Consider the following 17,093-nt stretch of genomic DNA (forward strand, 5'->3'; position numbering starts at 1 on the left):
ATACAAATAATTCACATAATTTTCTGCTTTCGGAGATACTCAGCTCACCACAGTTTACAAGATTGCTGAAAGAAAAACTCTTTTCCTACAAGAAACTTTTTTTTTTTTGGTCTCACGTATTGCTTGTGTTGAAGTATGTATTGGGTTTGTATGGCCAGCCTTTCATAGTGGGGACAGGCTATAGGGGTGGCTTTGTGAGAAGCTGCCAGAAGCTTCCTCTGTGTCTGGCAGAGCCAATCCCTGGTGGCTCCAAAGATGGATGTGCTGCTGGCCAAGGCTGGGCCAAATAGAAATGGTGGTAATGCCTCTGTGATAACAGATTTAAGAAAAAGGTAGTTATTTGCTTTGATGGAAGCCGGAGAAAGAGAGGGGTGAGAATATGTGAGAGGAACAACTGCAGACACCCAAGTTAGTGAGGAAGGTAGCAGAGGATGTGCTCCAGGCACTGGAGCTAGGATTCCCCTGCAGCTTATCGTGCAGACCATGGTGAAACAGCTGTGACCCTGCAGCCCATGGAGGATCACAGCAGGGCAGAGATTCTCCTGCAGCCTGTGGAGGGGACCATGGTGAAGCAGCTCTGCCCCTGCAGCGGACCATGGAGATGCTGAGATCCACCTGCAGCCTGTGGAGGGGACCTGCAGCAGGGGGATGCCTGAGAGGAGGCTGTGACCCTGTGGGAAGCCTGTCTGGAGCAGGATCCTGGCAGGGATCTGCAGACCCGTGGAGAGAGGAGCCTATGCCAGATCAGGTTTGCTGGTAGGACTTGTGAGCCCTTGGGGACCCACGCTGGAACAACTTGTTCTTGAAGGACTGCACCCTGTGGAAGAGTGACCTGTTTTGGAGCAGTTTGTGGAGAACTGTAGCCTGTGAGATGGACTCCTGCTGGAGGAGTTTTTGGAGAACTGTCTCCTGTGGGAGAGACAGGAGCAGGGGAATTCCTCTCCTGAGCAGTGGGACTAGCAACATGTGAGAAACTGACCATAATCCCCATTCCCTGTCTCTCTCTGCTGCTGGGGGAGGAGTTAGAGGTGGGAAAGAGGGAGGGATAGGAAGGAATGTGTTTTTAATGTTTTACTTATCATTTTGTTAGTAATAAACACGGTATTTCTAATTTGAGCTTGTTTTGCCTGTGACAGTATTTGGTGAGTGATCTGTCTTTGTCTGTATCTCAACTCATGAGCCCTTTGTTATATTTTCTCTCCCCTGTCCAGCTGTGGAGGAGAGTGATAGAGAGGCTTTGGTGGGTGTCTGGCACCCATCCCGGAACAATCTACTACAAAACACAAGCAGGAAAAAGCTCTGTATATATGTCCTGCTTTTGGTTGACAGGAGAGGGTAGGATGTACCATGCGATGCACCTGCACCATAGTGTAGAAATAGATGTGGATAGAGTCTTTACAACATCAGTATTGTTGGCAGCATAGCTCTTATGTATGTTTAATGTGAAACCCTAACGCGTGATTGGGTTGTAAGAATTGATCTTAAATAACCACTTCAAAGTGAATCCTTACAGTCAATTCACAGTAGACATGCAAATGCCGTTGTTTTGGTCTAGCACCACCTTTTCTTTGGAAGAGGAAATGAATTAGCACACAGCATTGAGCTGGTTATGAAGAATCCTCTCTCTCACATCTGGAGGCCGTTCTTAAAGTATTTGCAAAACTTCATATGGAAATAGAAACTCCTTCGCTGTAGGGTTCGAAGAATTTTTTTGGTTTTGCCCCAGCCATGTAAAACACTTGCCATTATAGCTAGGGGAGGAGGACTTCTTAAGGAAATGCTTCTAAATGATGATGTCTTGAATTATCATTAGAACATTTTAAAAGTAGGCTCTTTTTAGTCCCTTTGCAAAACCCTTTTTTTGTGTGTCGAGGTATGTGGAAGCAAAGTTTCTGAGAATTTAGGTCAATTTAGGAATCTTCTTAGGGTATTTAAACAATTATTAGTCTTTGGGAGGAAAATTGCAAAGAATACCATTACAAATCTTTCCAGTAATAAAGACTAGGTACTGCTGAGGACTGAATCACTTACAAAAATAAAATTGGTGCTGTGACACCACACTTAAGTCATAGATGTGTAAGAGATGGGGGGAGTAGTGTGAGTATGAACACATAATATGCTGATAAAATATGAGCACTCTTTTCACTATTTGGGAAGAATATACATGCATTGTTAAAATGTGTGATTTGATTGTGGCTATAGTTTGTGTCTTAGAAAAATCAGTTTAGAACTGGGATAACAAAATACCTTAGGGGTTGCAATATGATACAGACAAACTAATAATATTTCTCAATATTTCTTGTATTAAAATAACTTTAAAGGGTCTTGGATTGAGTAGCCAAGTATTGTCATGCATCCAAAGCTCCTTGTAAATAAAAAGTACCAAGAAATATTTTTTGTTGGTGACAAACCATACCATGACCTAATGTCAGGTTGTACTTTGCACACTTGAAAACCTTTTAGCTGTTTGAGAAAAGTGAAGAGGTGAGTTTGTTTTGTTCATCACAGCCAAGGAAAATGTGTATTAAGTCAGATAATTTGAGTGGAGTTGATCCAGTGGGAGCTTTTAGGCTTAATGTTGGTTAAAGCATGATGAGGAATAATGAGAGAAAAAACCCCTATGATTTCATGAAGTTGTAAAGGACTAAATAAGGGAATTCTGATGCATAAGTTGAGGCTGCTCAATGAAATCTTTGAGTGACCAGCTTCTTTTGAAAAACCTTATGGATTTTAGTGCTGGGTAAGGAGCCAGACAGTGAATACTGTCTTATGCTTCCCTTCTATGAATCAAATGCCTATGCTCGTTCGCATACTGTGGGAATTGTACTCTGTGCAATACTGAAGTTGTAGTGAACCTTTGCCTTCAAAGGTATGAGATGAGGATATGTTGAGAATAGTAAGAACCTAGAAGGCAAAGAAAGTGGTGGCCTGAGAAAGTAAATGGGAAACCTCTGCTGTCTCAGGTCATGATAAAACCACAGGACACAGATTATTAAATTTAAATGAAAAAGTTCATTGATACATTGGATACAAGTTCTGAAAATTACTGTAGCAACACATTTCTGAGACCTTTCCTTTAACATGATCAGTGATCACATCTTATGCCAGTTTTTACTAGATAGAAGTAAAGGTAAATTTTTGGGGGATCTAATTGAATTTGGCTATCTATAGCTGCCCATTTAAGGCTTCCTGAGCTTGCCAGTAGTAAGGTTAAGAACTTAGGCCTCTGTTGGGTTGGTTGTTAAGAGTTTATGCACTGGAAAGGCTTAAGTTCTTCCCTTCCTGGTCTTGGCCATTGAAGCCCAACTACCTTCTTGCTACTGGTTCTGGAATGTATCAGATATGTCTAGAATCTAACTATGCCTGTCAGAAAACTATCTGGGCCTTTTCCCAAGAGACTTTTTGGACACATCAGTAAATTAAATTTAATCATGGAGTTGTTCAACAAGTGTGCTGGCACTGCATGGCCAGAGCAGGCCAGGGTGAGTAATAGGAAAGGGAGAAGGAGATGGTGGCTGCAAGTGGTTAAACGGCCTCTCTGTGTCACATGAAGCCAAAACCAGACAGAAATTCAGACCTGTTTGCCAACCAGTAGTCTTAGCAGTACAAAGTTCAAACCTGTCTCCAGATTGCTGTGATTTTAGTTGCATGTGATCACTCAAATAGTCATCACTTCAAAAGAAATGACAGATTATAAAGATTCCATATTGTTGCAATAGTGTGAATGCAAATGAACTTAGAGGTTGTTCTTATACAAAGCATAGTGGTACCTGGTAAAACACAACTTGTGTTTAAAGTGCATTTACTTGGAGGAAAAAGCACATTACTGTTGCATGTAGTGGTGAAGGAACTGAGGATCTACAAAAATGGTTTTGAATCTTCCAAATCCTACTTTAGTAAAAATTTAAAATCAGTGATATTTTCTAAAATACTGAGTTCCGAGCAAAATATATTTTGACAAGGTTGTGGTGATAAGAAAAGGCATGTAGTATTTTCTTTGCACGTCGTGAATCTGATTTTTCCCATGGGCTTGTTCGTGGCCAAAGAGTACAAGATTTATTATGTGCAATGTTAACAGCATTAGGATTATCTTCTGTTGGGAAGGGACGACAGAGTTTTACTTGCTTTTTATTTGCTTCTGCAATCTTGGGAAGCATACTTTCTTGGAACTTCTCCTTGTAGCAGTCCATAAGAGTTGCTGTAACCAAGATGTCAAATCTGCTGGATTATCAATACATGACTGATTTTTGCAGAGCAAAATATTGAAGCACAATTTAAAAAGCATATTCTAATTTGTGCAATGAAAAGTGTTTTGAATCAAGGCATCTGAGTTTTTTTTCATTTTATTTGCCTTGTTTTCCCCCCTTCTGTTCCATTCATGTTAGTATGAGGAATCTTACTGCTTTACAACAGAACTGGAATTCTGCTGTGTGTTGATTATTTGGGTAATTGTACAATCCCTCTCCCAATTTGGTAACAGTTCTTGTCCTGTTTATGTGATATTTAAATTAATTTTGTAGTTACTTAAAAATGTGTATCAAGGAAGTTACTTCAAGCAATCCATGAACTATCTGCTCCATGTACTGTTTTTATTACAGATAGTAATCAGTCTTTCTGCTTTTTCACATGTCAGATCAATTTAATAGCTCGGTTCTTGGAAAATAGTCTGACTTGCTTGATGTAAGTAAAATAATACAGAAGATGCTGTTTCAACAAGGAGAAAATAGTGGTGAATTAGCAATTTGTGACTTCTTTGCTTGTGATTGGTCAGTTGGCCAGAATTCCAAAGAAAAGCCTGGTATAGGTCAGTCCCCAGAGGAAGAATAGCCAGTTAAACTGTTTGCCCAATCAGGGGGTATTGCTGTGGCTACCAGATGTTGCTGCATCAGCTTTGCCTCTCATATGATACATTTGTCATAACATTTGGAAACCCTGTTCATTGGCTTCAGGTTGTGAGCAGGATGTATTAAGAAGAAAGCAAATAGTCTTTGCCCCTCAGAGCGTATATGCTTTATATCATCTTTTGTCCATTTTCATTTTCTTTTTTCCCTTCCGCAGGTTATCCAAAGCCAGTTAAATGTCTTGTCAGAGACTATAGATTAAAGAATTTATAGTGAAAATGGGGCATTGTCCTTCTCTGGTCTTGGTCCAGCCCTTTAAAAGTCTTGCCTGAACTGAGAGGCCCAGAATTGGAAACAGGATTCAGGGTGTGGCCTCACCAGTGCCAAGTATAGCAGGACAGTCACTGCCCTGGTCCTGCTGGCCACACTGTTGCTGACACAGGCCAGGATGCCATTGGCCTCCTTGGCCACCTGGGCACACACTGGCTCATGTTCAGCAGCTCTCAGCCGGTGCTCCCAGCTCCTTTTCCACTGGGCAGCTTTCCAGCCACTCTGCCCCAGCCTGTAGCACTGCCTGGGCCTGTTGTGACCCAAGTGCAGGACCTGGCAGGGGGCCTTGTTGAACCTTGTAGCATTGCCCTTGGCCCACCAGTTTGTCCTGTCCAGGTCCTTCTTCAGAGCCTCTGTGTCCTCCAAAAGATCAACACTCCCAACCAACTCAGTGTCATCTGTGAATTTCCTGGCACCCAATCCCTTTGTCCAGATCATTGATAAAGATATTAAACAGTACTGGCCCCAAAGAGAGGTTTTCAGCTGCTGTTTTTAATTAGCACAGTCTGGTAAATGTCTCCTTACAAGAAAAGTCATTTGAGACTCCTTTGGCAAATACATTCTGTACCTGTGTAATTTTTAATTTTTTTAATTAGTGAGGATGATCAGGACTAAGTAATGTGTTTCCAATCAGCATTTAGTATTTTTAGCATTTCATGAGTTGTATTGTTCTTTTTTCTTTCCTTCTTTTGTTATATCCTGCAATTGCATTTTTATTGTTTTTGTGTACATGGCCTGCTGTTGGCTCATAAATTCTTTACAATTGCTTACTAAATATCCATCTTTCTTCTCTTCTATGTTTACAGCAGATAAGGCAGCTTAATAAGGTCTTGGATATAAGCATTAAGCATATGGTGATTTACCAATGGTGATTTTTTGGTATTTCTATACTTCTCATAGAGTATCCTATCCTTTATTACCATTCTGTAACTGTGTCAGCACTATCAATTCCTACTTCTCATACCACAGTTTTTTATGGTAATAGGGTCAGTTGTAACACCATTTTCTACCAATCATTACATACATTAGATTCAGTTCCAAAAGTTTCTTTCAGTTTATCACTTTAGGAAGGGGCGAAGGAGACAATATTCACCAAATTTTCATCTCTTTCAAGCCTCCATGTGGCTCAGTGTGATGCTGTTCTTGACACTCAAACTAAGTTTTGTGTAAAATGTTGCTTATCTTTATGAAAGGCATGAGCTGTTAGGAGATGAGGGTTATCAAAGTAATTTGCTTTTTATGTGTTACCCTGTTTTTCTTCAACTTCTGGGTTTATTTACCTGTTCCAGGTTCGGTTTGTATTATAAAATTCTGTTGATGTCAGCCTGCTGGATGTATTGGCAAGAAGTAATTTCTAGATTACTACATCAATATTTGGTCCTTTCTGCTTAGTTGGTATCTCCCTTATTCAGGCTTTAGCTTAGGGTGGTGGTGGGGTGTTTGTATATAGTTTGTTGGTTGAGATTATTTTGCTTGTTTGTTGTTTAATAAAAAGCTAGCAAAATGTGTGGTACTACATTTGTGATTTCATTTGTCAGGAATTTAAAGATTTTGAAATAACAATCATCTGGTCCTCCTGATTTGAGTATTTTTCTTTTCTTTTTCTTCACACTTTAACGTGTCTTTTTTCCATGTTTGTTTGATGCTTCTGGCTGACAGATAGAACTGTATCTGAGGCTGATGAAAACTTCTCGTCCTAAATCTGCACTACATAGAAATATTTTTTTCAGAGACACGTCTGAAACATTTTGCTATGTTTTACTGTGAGATCTGAGATAAAAATATAATTTATTGTTAATAGGTAATGGCAAAAAATCACCTGTAGTGCTGCTTAAATTGTGTGAGGAAAGATGTAAAAACACTCTGATGACAGTTGCATTATTTGGGTCTGTGTGATTTCAGCCTTTTCTTGGCATCTCTCCTTGAATTGTCCTAGCTCTTGAAGTGTCATTTGGGTTCACATCCATTTGGTTAAGTTTTACTTTCAAATATCTTTTGTATTTAATCCTAGTACTAAAGTTAATTTACAGTATCATCCCAGTTACAACAAATGGTATCAAAATTCTCTAAATTGTTGAATTTCTTCTTTCAGTGATTGCAAGGGGATTTTTTAAATACTGAGTATTTTCCCCATGTCTTTTTACAAGCCAAGGGTTGTTAAATGTTACTGCTTTGGAGCCCTGTGAATAAGTTGGTATAAGAACAGTAAAACAAATCCGACATGTACACGCCTTCCCCCTGCTGTGACTGGCTGGGAGGTTTTTGTTTGTCCTGCCAACTGCAGCAAGGCTTTTCTAGATCTGCCTGCTTCTTCTTCTCTGCAACTGCTGGTTTGAGTCTTTTCAGTATCTACACTGATTACGCTGTCCTCTCATGGTGTGTATATATACCTCTCTCCCCTATATTGCTGGAATCATGAGTATGTTTCAGCAGTAGAAGGGCTTCCTGATCCAACAAACCATTTTCCTAAATTCTACAGATTGGAACAGCAAAAGTTAATATTCCTGTCTGAGGCATAGCTCTTGCACAAGAGTCACAGCTGAGTCACATCAGGGCAAGCTACCATGCTGATTTCATCTTTGGAAGCAGGCCACATGTAAGCTGCATGTGAGATGTGGGCAGTGTGTGAACAGCCCTTTGGCAACCTCCGTGTATGTTTCAGTGCAGTTGAAAGGCTCACAGTCTCACAAGAAGCTGCAGGTATTGTTCATCTCGCCTCGTTTCAGGCCTTGAGTCGCACAGAGCTGCTTTTATGGCTGCTGCAGAGTTCCTGGGCAAAACTGAGCCAGCATCTGTAGATGTCATCATAGACATCTGTGCTTGAACTCAGGGTCTGTGTATTTCTCTCCAGTGGGTGAAAGGATAACCTAGACTTGCTTGCACACTGCATGGTTGATACAATCAGATGAACACCTTCCTGAAAGCTTTAACTTTCCAGTTTTCAGTATGTTCCTAACATGCTGAGAGTGACTTTAGCAGTCTTCATTTAGGTGTTCTTGCTAGTTTGAATGAGGACATTTGCATTGCTTCAGTGTTATAATCCTGTCATTTCACTTACTGGTTTGCAGAGCCTGGGAGAGTAAAATTTTGCTCTGATAATTAGAATTTCAGGGTACTGTGGTAAAAGTGGCAATAATGTCAATTTCTAGAATAGTTGTAATACTTTATTTTTTCAAGCTAACTAAAGAACCAGTATGTGACAAATTACTGAAAATGCATTCAATCAAAAGAGATGCAGAATGAATTTAATCATAAATGTGCATAGCTGTATTCTGTTTACGTTTGCTAGAATTAGTGTTTAAATTGACTGCTTAATTGTTTGGAAAGGAATGGATGATGTTACATTATTATTATTATTATTAAAGAATGTTTTTCTGTCTCTTGCTTTTTGCAAAGAGTACAGTAACAGATTTTTTGTTGTGAAAGCTGCTAAGTCTGTACGCTTTTTATATAAATGAGTATTCGTGTTCAAGATAGTTTCAACTGTGTAGCCAGACATCAGTTAGACAATGCTACTGTAGTCTGAAAAAGTAGTGAGTTCCTGTTACAATTTGATCATATTTTTTGTCTTAGCATGATAATGAGTGGTTTCCAGTTTGGACATTCAGAACATTAAATGATTTGGACTTTAGCCTTTTGTATCTATAGAGTTTATTTTAGGTTTTCAGTTTTATTAACAGATCAGTTTCTAGCTATATCCAGGACTCCAGGGGAGGCTACCCCAGTGCAGAGCAGAGCAGGACCATCCCCTCCCTTGACCAGCTGGTGATGCTGTGCCTGATGCACCCCAGGACACAGCAGCAAATGGCCCTGTAACAGGCAGACCTGAGTTGTCAGTAGAAGAATGGTTTTGTGCTTTCAGCTAGGGCTTTAAAACATAGCTTAAGAATGTTTTTAAGGGAACAGACCAATAAGGTACATTTTTTCTGGGCTGTAGATGTAAAGTTCTTTTTTTTTTCCTGTTTATTGTTGTGTAGGGTTTTTCTCTTCTCTCATCTCCTCTTTTTAGTCTTTGTGGCAAATTATACTTGTACATTTCTGGAAATGGAGGAGGATTTTTAAGTAATGTACTGTAGGAGAGGTTGCTGTCAAACATTTATTTGAATTTATAAGATCTGAATTTAAAACTGTATTTCAAAATTCAGGAAGGAAAGAAAGCTGAAACACAGTGCTTTCATGTTGGAAGCATGGATGTGCTTAATAATGGAGAAGCAACCCTAGAATCATTTGAAAGACACCATAACCAAAAAATTCTGGTTAGAGTAAGAGATGTGTTTATTAGCTGTGTGAGCTCAGTCTTCTTTTGTGTTTTAGTGTTATTATTTTAGAGGTGAATTTGACCCATCAAGATTTATCATTCTTTGTTCTCTCTGGTATCTCTTCATTGTGTGTACTGCGTATACTGTCTCTGCAGTGGGCATACCAAATCCTGTTGGTATACAGTGTGACTGTCCTTCACATTTTTAACTCTAGGGACGCTCAAGTGACATGGAGGAATGGAACACAAAGAGTGATTTCACTAAGGTCATTCTAAGAGTCTCTAGCACATCCGCCGGTCCTGTTCTGACATCCTAGAAGTCATTCTCATCTTTTAACTAACACTATTCTAAAATTAAAATCTGCAACTTTTTATTTCTTCAAACTAAATTCATACTTTCAGTTTTGCCAAATCATTAAGTTGAGAAGTTTCAATTAACTGGGGTTGTATAATAATTAAAAATAAACTAATTTGGTGGCATGTCATAGGAATTAGTAGTTCTTAGCTGTGCTAGAAGAAACAAGGAAACCATGTGGTTAATTTATTACATTATGTTATAAGGCTAAAGATGCAGCTCTAAATATGCAGAAAGAGATCTGCAGTGTTAAAACTTATTTTACTTGAGGGATTAAATTATCCAGTATCTCGTTTGTTTAAACTAGATAGAAAGATTATGCATATGTAAAGTACATTGTGAAGTCTGTGCCTCAATAGAGGCAGAGTGCTAAGAGTGGCCTCTTAGGCTGCTCTAGTCCTGGCACAGCTCTAAAGCAGCTTCATTGAACTGTAGCCATGTGTTAGGCCAGATGGCTTACAGCCCCTTGCACCATTCATACTGAGGTCCATCCTCACTTGGAATTGCAGTGGGACTGCTTTGAGGAAGAGATGCTGCCATCTCCAACCTCATCTGTGCACAGCAGTTTCTGTGCTGTACTTCAGGTCAAGATTGACAAAGTAAGCAGAACTGCAACATCTAAACATGTCTTAATCTAAAATATTGAGTTCAATAAACCTTTAAGTATCAGGTTAACACTTCCCTTTTTCTGATATTTGTCCTAACAAAAAAAATTCAAGGACTAATTGTCATTATGCAGAAGAATATGTATTGATAGCACTTCATCCTTTTAAAAAGTCATGTTTAGTAATAAGGAATAAAAGCAGAATGAACTCAGTTTTTTTTTGTGTGTGTTTTTCAGATGGTGGTGAAAACCTTCATGGATATGGACCAGGACTCAGAAGATGAGAAGCAGCAGTATCTCCCATTAGCCTTGCACCTTGCATCTGAATTCTTCCTCAGGAATCCCAATAAAGATGTGCGCCTCCTTGTAGCATGTTGCTTGGCTGATATCTTTCGTATCTATGCTCCTGAAGCTCCATATACTTCCCATGACAAACTTAAGGTAAAAATGCCTCAGAAGATAAAGGCTTTTCTCCTACCTTATTCTTACTGAAGAAAATATAAACTGCCCCCTTAAAAAAACCCAAACCAAACCCAAACAAACAGTCCCGTCTCCCCCCAACAAAAAAACCCCAAAATTAACAGAAAAATGTTTTTATTCCCATATGATTTTTAGTTTTATTAAAGAGAAGTTGCTTTAATCCTGTAAGTCAGTGTAATACTTAAGGGCCAGAGGTGTTTAAAGGAATGCTAGATGGCCAGTATCTGTGTTGGTGATAGCTTTCTGTCAGTGCCTAAAAAAGACAATTTGATGTTCTCACATTATGAGTTTGAAAATGTGGATAGATGTCACTACTAAAGGATTGTATTTTCACCTTCTGCTGAATCAAGCTTGTAAACTTTGTTTTTTGACAGGACATATTCTTGTTTATTACAAGACAATTAAAAGGCTTGGAGGACACGAAGAGCCCTCAATTTAACAGATACTTTTACTTGTTAGAGGTAACACAATAGTTGTAACTTTCAGTAGATGGTAGTAGCTCTGTAAACCTAAGAAGTGTAATCATTTGTTCTCCTGATGTGCCAGTATGCCTGGCAAGTTTCTTTTATTCTGTAAATCACACCAGTCTCATTCAAGTTCAGTGAATTGCTTATTTTAGTACTTATAGTGCTGTTTGTGTTTAATATGTTTGTCAATCTGTAGTTGAGGACATGTTAAAACAATTGGTATTTATTAAAATTTAGCCTTTATCTTAAAATTCTGTGCATTGGGGATTTTTATCAAGAGAGAAAATCTCAAATGCTGATTAAAATGCAAATGTGCCTGTATTGGTGATGGGAGGAGGAATGTAAGATTTTTGCTTTAAAAACATTGCAAAACCATACTCTTGACAAGAACTGAGTGGTGGGGTTCAGTGTGCTTTTAGAAATAGTATCTCTTTTGTAAACAAGATATTTGATGTTTAAAGCATGTTTAAAATTGTATTGTTTCATAGCATGAAGAAAAAATAAGATCTTATTATATTAACAAGTTCTGTCAATCAGCTTTCATACTTAAGAAATCAGATCATTCTGGTTTTAGTTTTTTCTGGATATGTCTTGCAAAGCCCCTCTGTGTTAGGAGCTCTTTATATGCAAAGCAAGTATCCAGTCTCTTTCCCCAAAGCCCTTACATCTATTGTATATTATTTTTCCTTAAATAGAAAAAAAACATAGCTGACATGATTATGTTAATATTACTTAATGTGAAATTGTACTAGCCTAAATATCCTAATTTTTGTTTTAGAATTTAGCTTGGGTCAAATCTTACAACATCTGCTTTGAGTTGGAAGATTGCAATGACATTTTTATTCAGCTTTTTAGGACTCTTTTTTCAGTTATCAAGTAAGTTGAATAATTTCCATTATATTAACTGTCAAAATATCATCAGGTTTGGGGGTAGATTGAATCATGGCATAGTCTACAGATAAAGACTTCTATTCAGACATATTTATTTCCCTAAATGAGGAGCTACCAGGAAAACAAATGAGTGTGAACTGCTGACATTATGGAGGGTGTGTGTCTGAAAGTAGATGTTTTAAAATTTGTTGTCCATGTTACAGCAGTATATTTCATTCCTGTTAGTTTATCTACGTTTTCGTATTGGTTGTTACTGTCCTTTTTTTATTTTTATTGTCTTAAAGCAGAACTAGGTCGTTCTAGATTTTTGAACCTTTCTATGAGAGAAGAAAGGCACATAAAATAGTTTTGAGATGTGAAGAGTGTAAGGGAGAGCAAACTGGTCAACATTTGATGATGTTTCTTGATTGTACTGTTAGTATTTGTCAGAGTCTGAGAATTTAATATTGAAAATATTCTTTATGATCTTAGCAATAGCCACAACCAGAAGGTACAAATGCATATGCTGGATTTGATGAGTTCTATCATCATGGAAGGCGATGGAGTAACTCAGGAGCTGCTGGACTCAATTTTGATTAACCTCATTCCTGCACACAAGGTCTGCCAAGTAAAATATTATCATAGTATACTGTTACAATAACAATAATTTTTGCTGCCTTTTGCATCTTGTTTATCTCTTTATATACGTTAGCTATTGTGACTGTTTTATTTTCTCACGTTTATTTGGGGATTACCTGGTGCTGTTGATTAGCTGCGTCTAGATTATTTGTCACAGAGAGATTGTGGCATCTCACTGAAGCATAAATAAAGTGTTTTCAAGCAAATATAATAGGAAAACATATCTTGAGGATTGCAGTAGTTGGTTGTTTCCCTTTTGGGATATGCTGGGGTTTTTTTTAATAGAGAAGATATTAAATATTTTTGGATTTCAAAGAACGGGGGCAGGGAAAAGATATTCCCAAGACTTCTGTGGTGTCTCGCTGTTCTCCCCAGCTTGCCAGTCAGACTTTGCTGCACCTTCCTAGTTGTGCTTCACACCCCTTCCATTGTCTTTCTTAATTTAATTCACTTGTAAGGAACAAAGTGACACAGAACATGCACACACTCCCCTTCCCAGAGGAATTGTATGTTCCTTGATGAGGGAATCACTGGGTTTGCACTTGAGCTTTTAAAGTACCTTCACTGTAATGCCTTAATAAAGTTAAAGAGTGAATAAACACAACTCCTTTAGCTATAAAATAAAGGAAAATGAGGTGCAGGCTGGCGATGCCTTACACTGACCAGAAAATTCCCTTGCTAAAACACTTGTACTTATCAAAAATAGTATGGAGTACTGTGAATTTCAGTTATTAGTAATAGGAGATGAACTGCACTCTGATTATCAAGTATGTGTTTCTGTTTGCTCATTTGTTAAAATAATTACAAAAATTAAGGCACATCCATCCATGACTACATAATTAAATCAGTACTAGTATGGCCATTGTCATTTACCTGTGAAATCTCATGAAGCTTATAAAAGTATCTGTTGCCTGAGATGAGTTTGCATTCCTTCTGTCATAATCATGAGACAGGAATGCCATTCTATCAAATCATTTTTATTGACAGCAATGAGATAATGTCTTACTGAAACTGCTAACACAGAGAGCCTCTTATAACAAGAGTCCTTGTGAAAATACACTGTTCTTTGTGAGTTGCTTCTAATGAATTATAGGCAAGTAGATACAAGGAATGGAAGTAGAGGGTGGTGCTCTGAGGTGATGCTGTTAACAATGATGGGCATTGCTCTGAGAGTACAAAGGCCCAGTAAAACCTTGTACAACTGAACATTATGTTGTGACTACTTGATTTAGGCAAAGTAAAAGTTAATATGATCCTTTGACACTAACATTGTTATAGTTTTGCTTAATGAAGAAAATTCTCAAGCAAGGCTCTGATAAAGAGGGAGACAAACTTGGTGTAAATATTGGGTTGTAATGCATATTTAGTATCACTTAGAGGACCAGTGCCACTCTTACCTGCTCTTGGTCATGACTGAGCAAAAAATGTCCTGTAGGCAGTGCTCAGTATTGTAATTTGGTCAGAATGTCAGTCTATGTTATGTTCTTTGTTTCCTGTAACAACAGCACTTAAATGACTGCTTTACCATGGTAGTTCAAAAAAAAGAAAAAAAAAACAACCAGAAAGTTCTTCTATCTGATCTGCCTACAGGAGTTTGACTGTTGTAACTATGTTCTCCTTTCATGAACAGATCTGCAAGAAAATTCTGAGATTACATTGCTTGTCTTTAGATGTGTAAATCAGAAGCACTATGGCCTTAAGAGCATGGTTGATTTTCTTGTAGAATGTATACAATAGTAATACTTCTAGGTCTGTGCAAAGCAGTCAAATTACCAGTCATTCTGTGCTATGACATAAGAAAAATATCAGTCTGGCAAGACTTGGTGGAAGTTTGTCCTTGTAAAAAAGCTGAAATTATGTGGTTTGGATAATGCAGTCTGAGGAGTTTTTTTAAATTAGACATGATATACAGTCTACCTTTGAATCTAGATTATATTAATTTGTGTGCCCATTCTTGATGGTGTGGTGTACATTGTTCTCTTTGTGTGCTCATGTGACTCTCATCTAGTACATTCAGATTTTCAGTAGCAGTAGCATGTCACATTTTGCTTACATTTTGACCTGTGGCCTCAAACTGTAGTTCTTTTTATTAACTTTAAAAGTAGTGCTATTTAGTGAATATTTTTCTTCCCAGTCTTACGTAAGTTATTCCTTAAAAACATTTTCATGTGTTAAAAGTCTGTATTTTCTTCTGCATGTTCTACAGCATGGGTTATCCAGACAGGGTTTCTTTTCTCCTAATAGTTGAAATAGTTAATTATTTATTTTATTAAATAATGTATTACTTTCTAGGCTGTTTTGGTGTTTGGTTCTTCAGTATTGTGGTGTTCTATGTTTGTGTTTGTATTCAGGTTGTTGGTTTGGTTGTGTGGAAGAAGCACATAGAATAAATACATAAAAAATGTGGTTTAAAGTTTGAGATTCACAGTCCTTTAGTTTAAGACCTGCATACCAGTCAACAGGGGTTTAATCATGGTTGTGTTTGGGAAGAAAGTATTGGGATATTTTTTGAGAAGAATTCATACAAATAACGTCTGTCTTCTATAATGAGTCATCAGTTCAGTGCTTTGGTCACTAAGAGATACTTGTTTGAGCCTTTGGCCACCTTGTTTCTCTTCACTGTTGGTGAACTGTCTTTGTTATCTCATTAGTTAGAAGAACATGAGGGAGTTGTCCTCAGTGTAGATTTGCCAAATACATATTTCTAAGAATCAGTCATCCCTAGGCTTTACCTGCATTTTGTCTGCAGTGATTTGTAGTTTTCAGGGCAGTCAGCTCATCCATATCTATTATTTTTCCCGTCCAAGCTGCATTAATCCTTAGATGATATGAGATACTGCATATGGGATTTGTACAGACTTGGACAGTTGAATTTTTCAGATATGCAGTTACATTCTTTCTCTTGTTAAGAGCAATATGTCAATGTTCAGTTTTGTCATGTTACAGTCAAATGCTTACTTGGAAAGTTAACTGCTAACTGCCCAAGTGTAGGTGCTTTCTGTAGTCTCATTGTGGGCTGTCTCAGAGCATATGATACAGTCTGTGGATAAGTCAGTGCACAGTTTTACTTTCCAGACAAGGCTGAACTTGTGACAGTGTATCTTTAATGAGTATGTGAGGGGCAGGCAAAACCACATTTAAATATTAATTTAAATTAATTCATTTTTCAGTGCCAGATTTGGTGCACATTAATTTTTAGAGTATGGAGGTATGATAATGTTTCTTCAAAATCTGTTACTGTGTGTGAAAACTCTATAAAATTTTATTATATTTTCTGTATTGCAGAACCTTAACAAACAAGCGTTTGATCTTGCGAAAGTCCTGTTGAAAAGGACCGTCCAGACCATTGAACCATGTATTGCCAATGTATGTAAATTAATCTGTGTTACCTGCAAGTAATAAGTATTCTTTTTACTGTCTTTGTTTATTGGAGACTTGATGGGCATTTTTATTCTTTTAAATATTGCTTATAGAAGCTACTACAATTTTCCAAGTAGGATATTGTTGGTTGTTAAGTGTGTGGAGTATTCCACACACTTAACAGTATAAGCAAAGAGGAACTTAATTTTTATCCAACTCTGTCTAATGTTAAGCCTAAATCTAGGCTGTGAAAATAGGTGACCACCAAAAATCCTGTTACAACAAAAGGAATTATTAATAGTTCATATGTCCAGCAACCAGGCAACCTTATTTCATACCAAGCTTTAGAATGAAGCATTTCAACCTACCGGCTCTTTGCTAGATTTTCTTTCCCCTCCTAAACTTGCTATGACTTGTAGTCATAAAGAGTAAAAGAACTATGCTTTTTACAAGGCTTCCTTCAAATTACAATTCCTTCTTGTTGAATATAAGTGTTGTATGTTCTGCATATTAATACAGCTGCTGCAATCTTTGATGAATGTGTTCTGATCCATTCTGTTGCCTTTCCTTGGTGCTGAAACCAATAGAATTAATAAAATTCAGAGTAATATAAAAGGGAATTAGGCAGATTCATAAAAGATTAATCAATACGTATTTAAAAACTCATGGAGTCTAACAGTTACCACATTCCCCTGGTTTTTTTAAGCTTTGTAATTAGTCATATGTGAAAACAGGATAGTAATAAAGTAACCTTTGAGTTGAGTTAATACTATTCTCCTTACTTTCTTTTTCAAGTGTGTAATAGTTTTTTTTGCGATTGCATTCGCACTACTTAAATAATACTAACCCACAATATCTAAAAGGAAGTATTAAATTTTAATATACTTTA

At 37.6% G+C, this 17,093-nt stretch overlaps 1 protein-coding gene across 2 annotated transcripts in view; it reads left to right on the forward strand.

Moving 5' to 3' along the window:
• PDS5A (PDS5 cohesin associated factor A) overlaps positions 1-17,093 on the forward strand; it is a 77,790-nt gene that overhangs the window by 20,382 nt on the left and 40,315 nt on the right. For both annotated transcript variants that reach the window (XM_059844962.1, XM_059844963.1), the window contains exons 3-7: positions 10,626-10,829; positions 11,243-11,329; positions 12,114-12,211; positions 12,698-12,824; positions 16,130-16,210. In XM_059844962.1, coding sequence (XP_059700945.1) covers positions 10,626-10,829; positions 11,243-11,329; positions 12,114-12,211; positions 12,698-12,824; positions 16,130-16,210 — 597 coding nt within the window. The remainder of the gene's footprint in view (positions 1-10,625; positions 10,830-11,242; positions 11,330-12,113; positions 12,212-12,697; positions 12,825-16,129; positions 16,211-17,093) is intronic.

Source organism: Haemorhous mexicanus, chromosome 4 (assembly GCF_027477595.1).
Source record: "Haemorhous mexicanus isolate bHaeMex1 chromosome 4, bHaeMex1.pri, whole genome shotgun sequence".
NCBI classification, from domain to species: Eukaryota; Metazoa; Chordata; class Aves; order Passeriformes; family Fringillidae; genus Haemorhous; species Haemorhous mexicanus.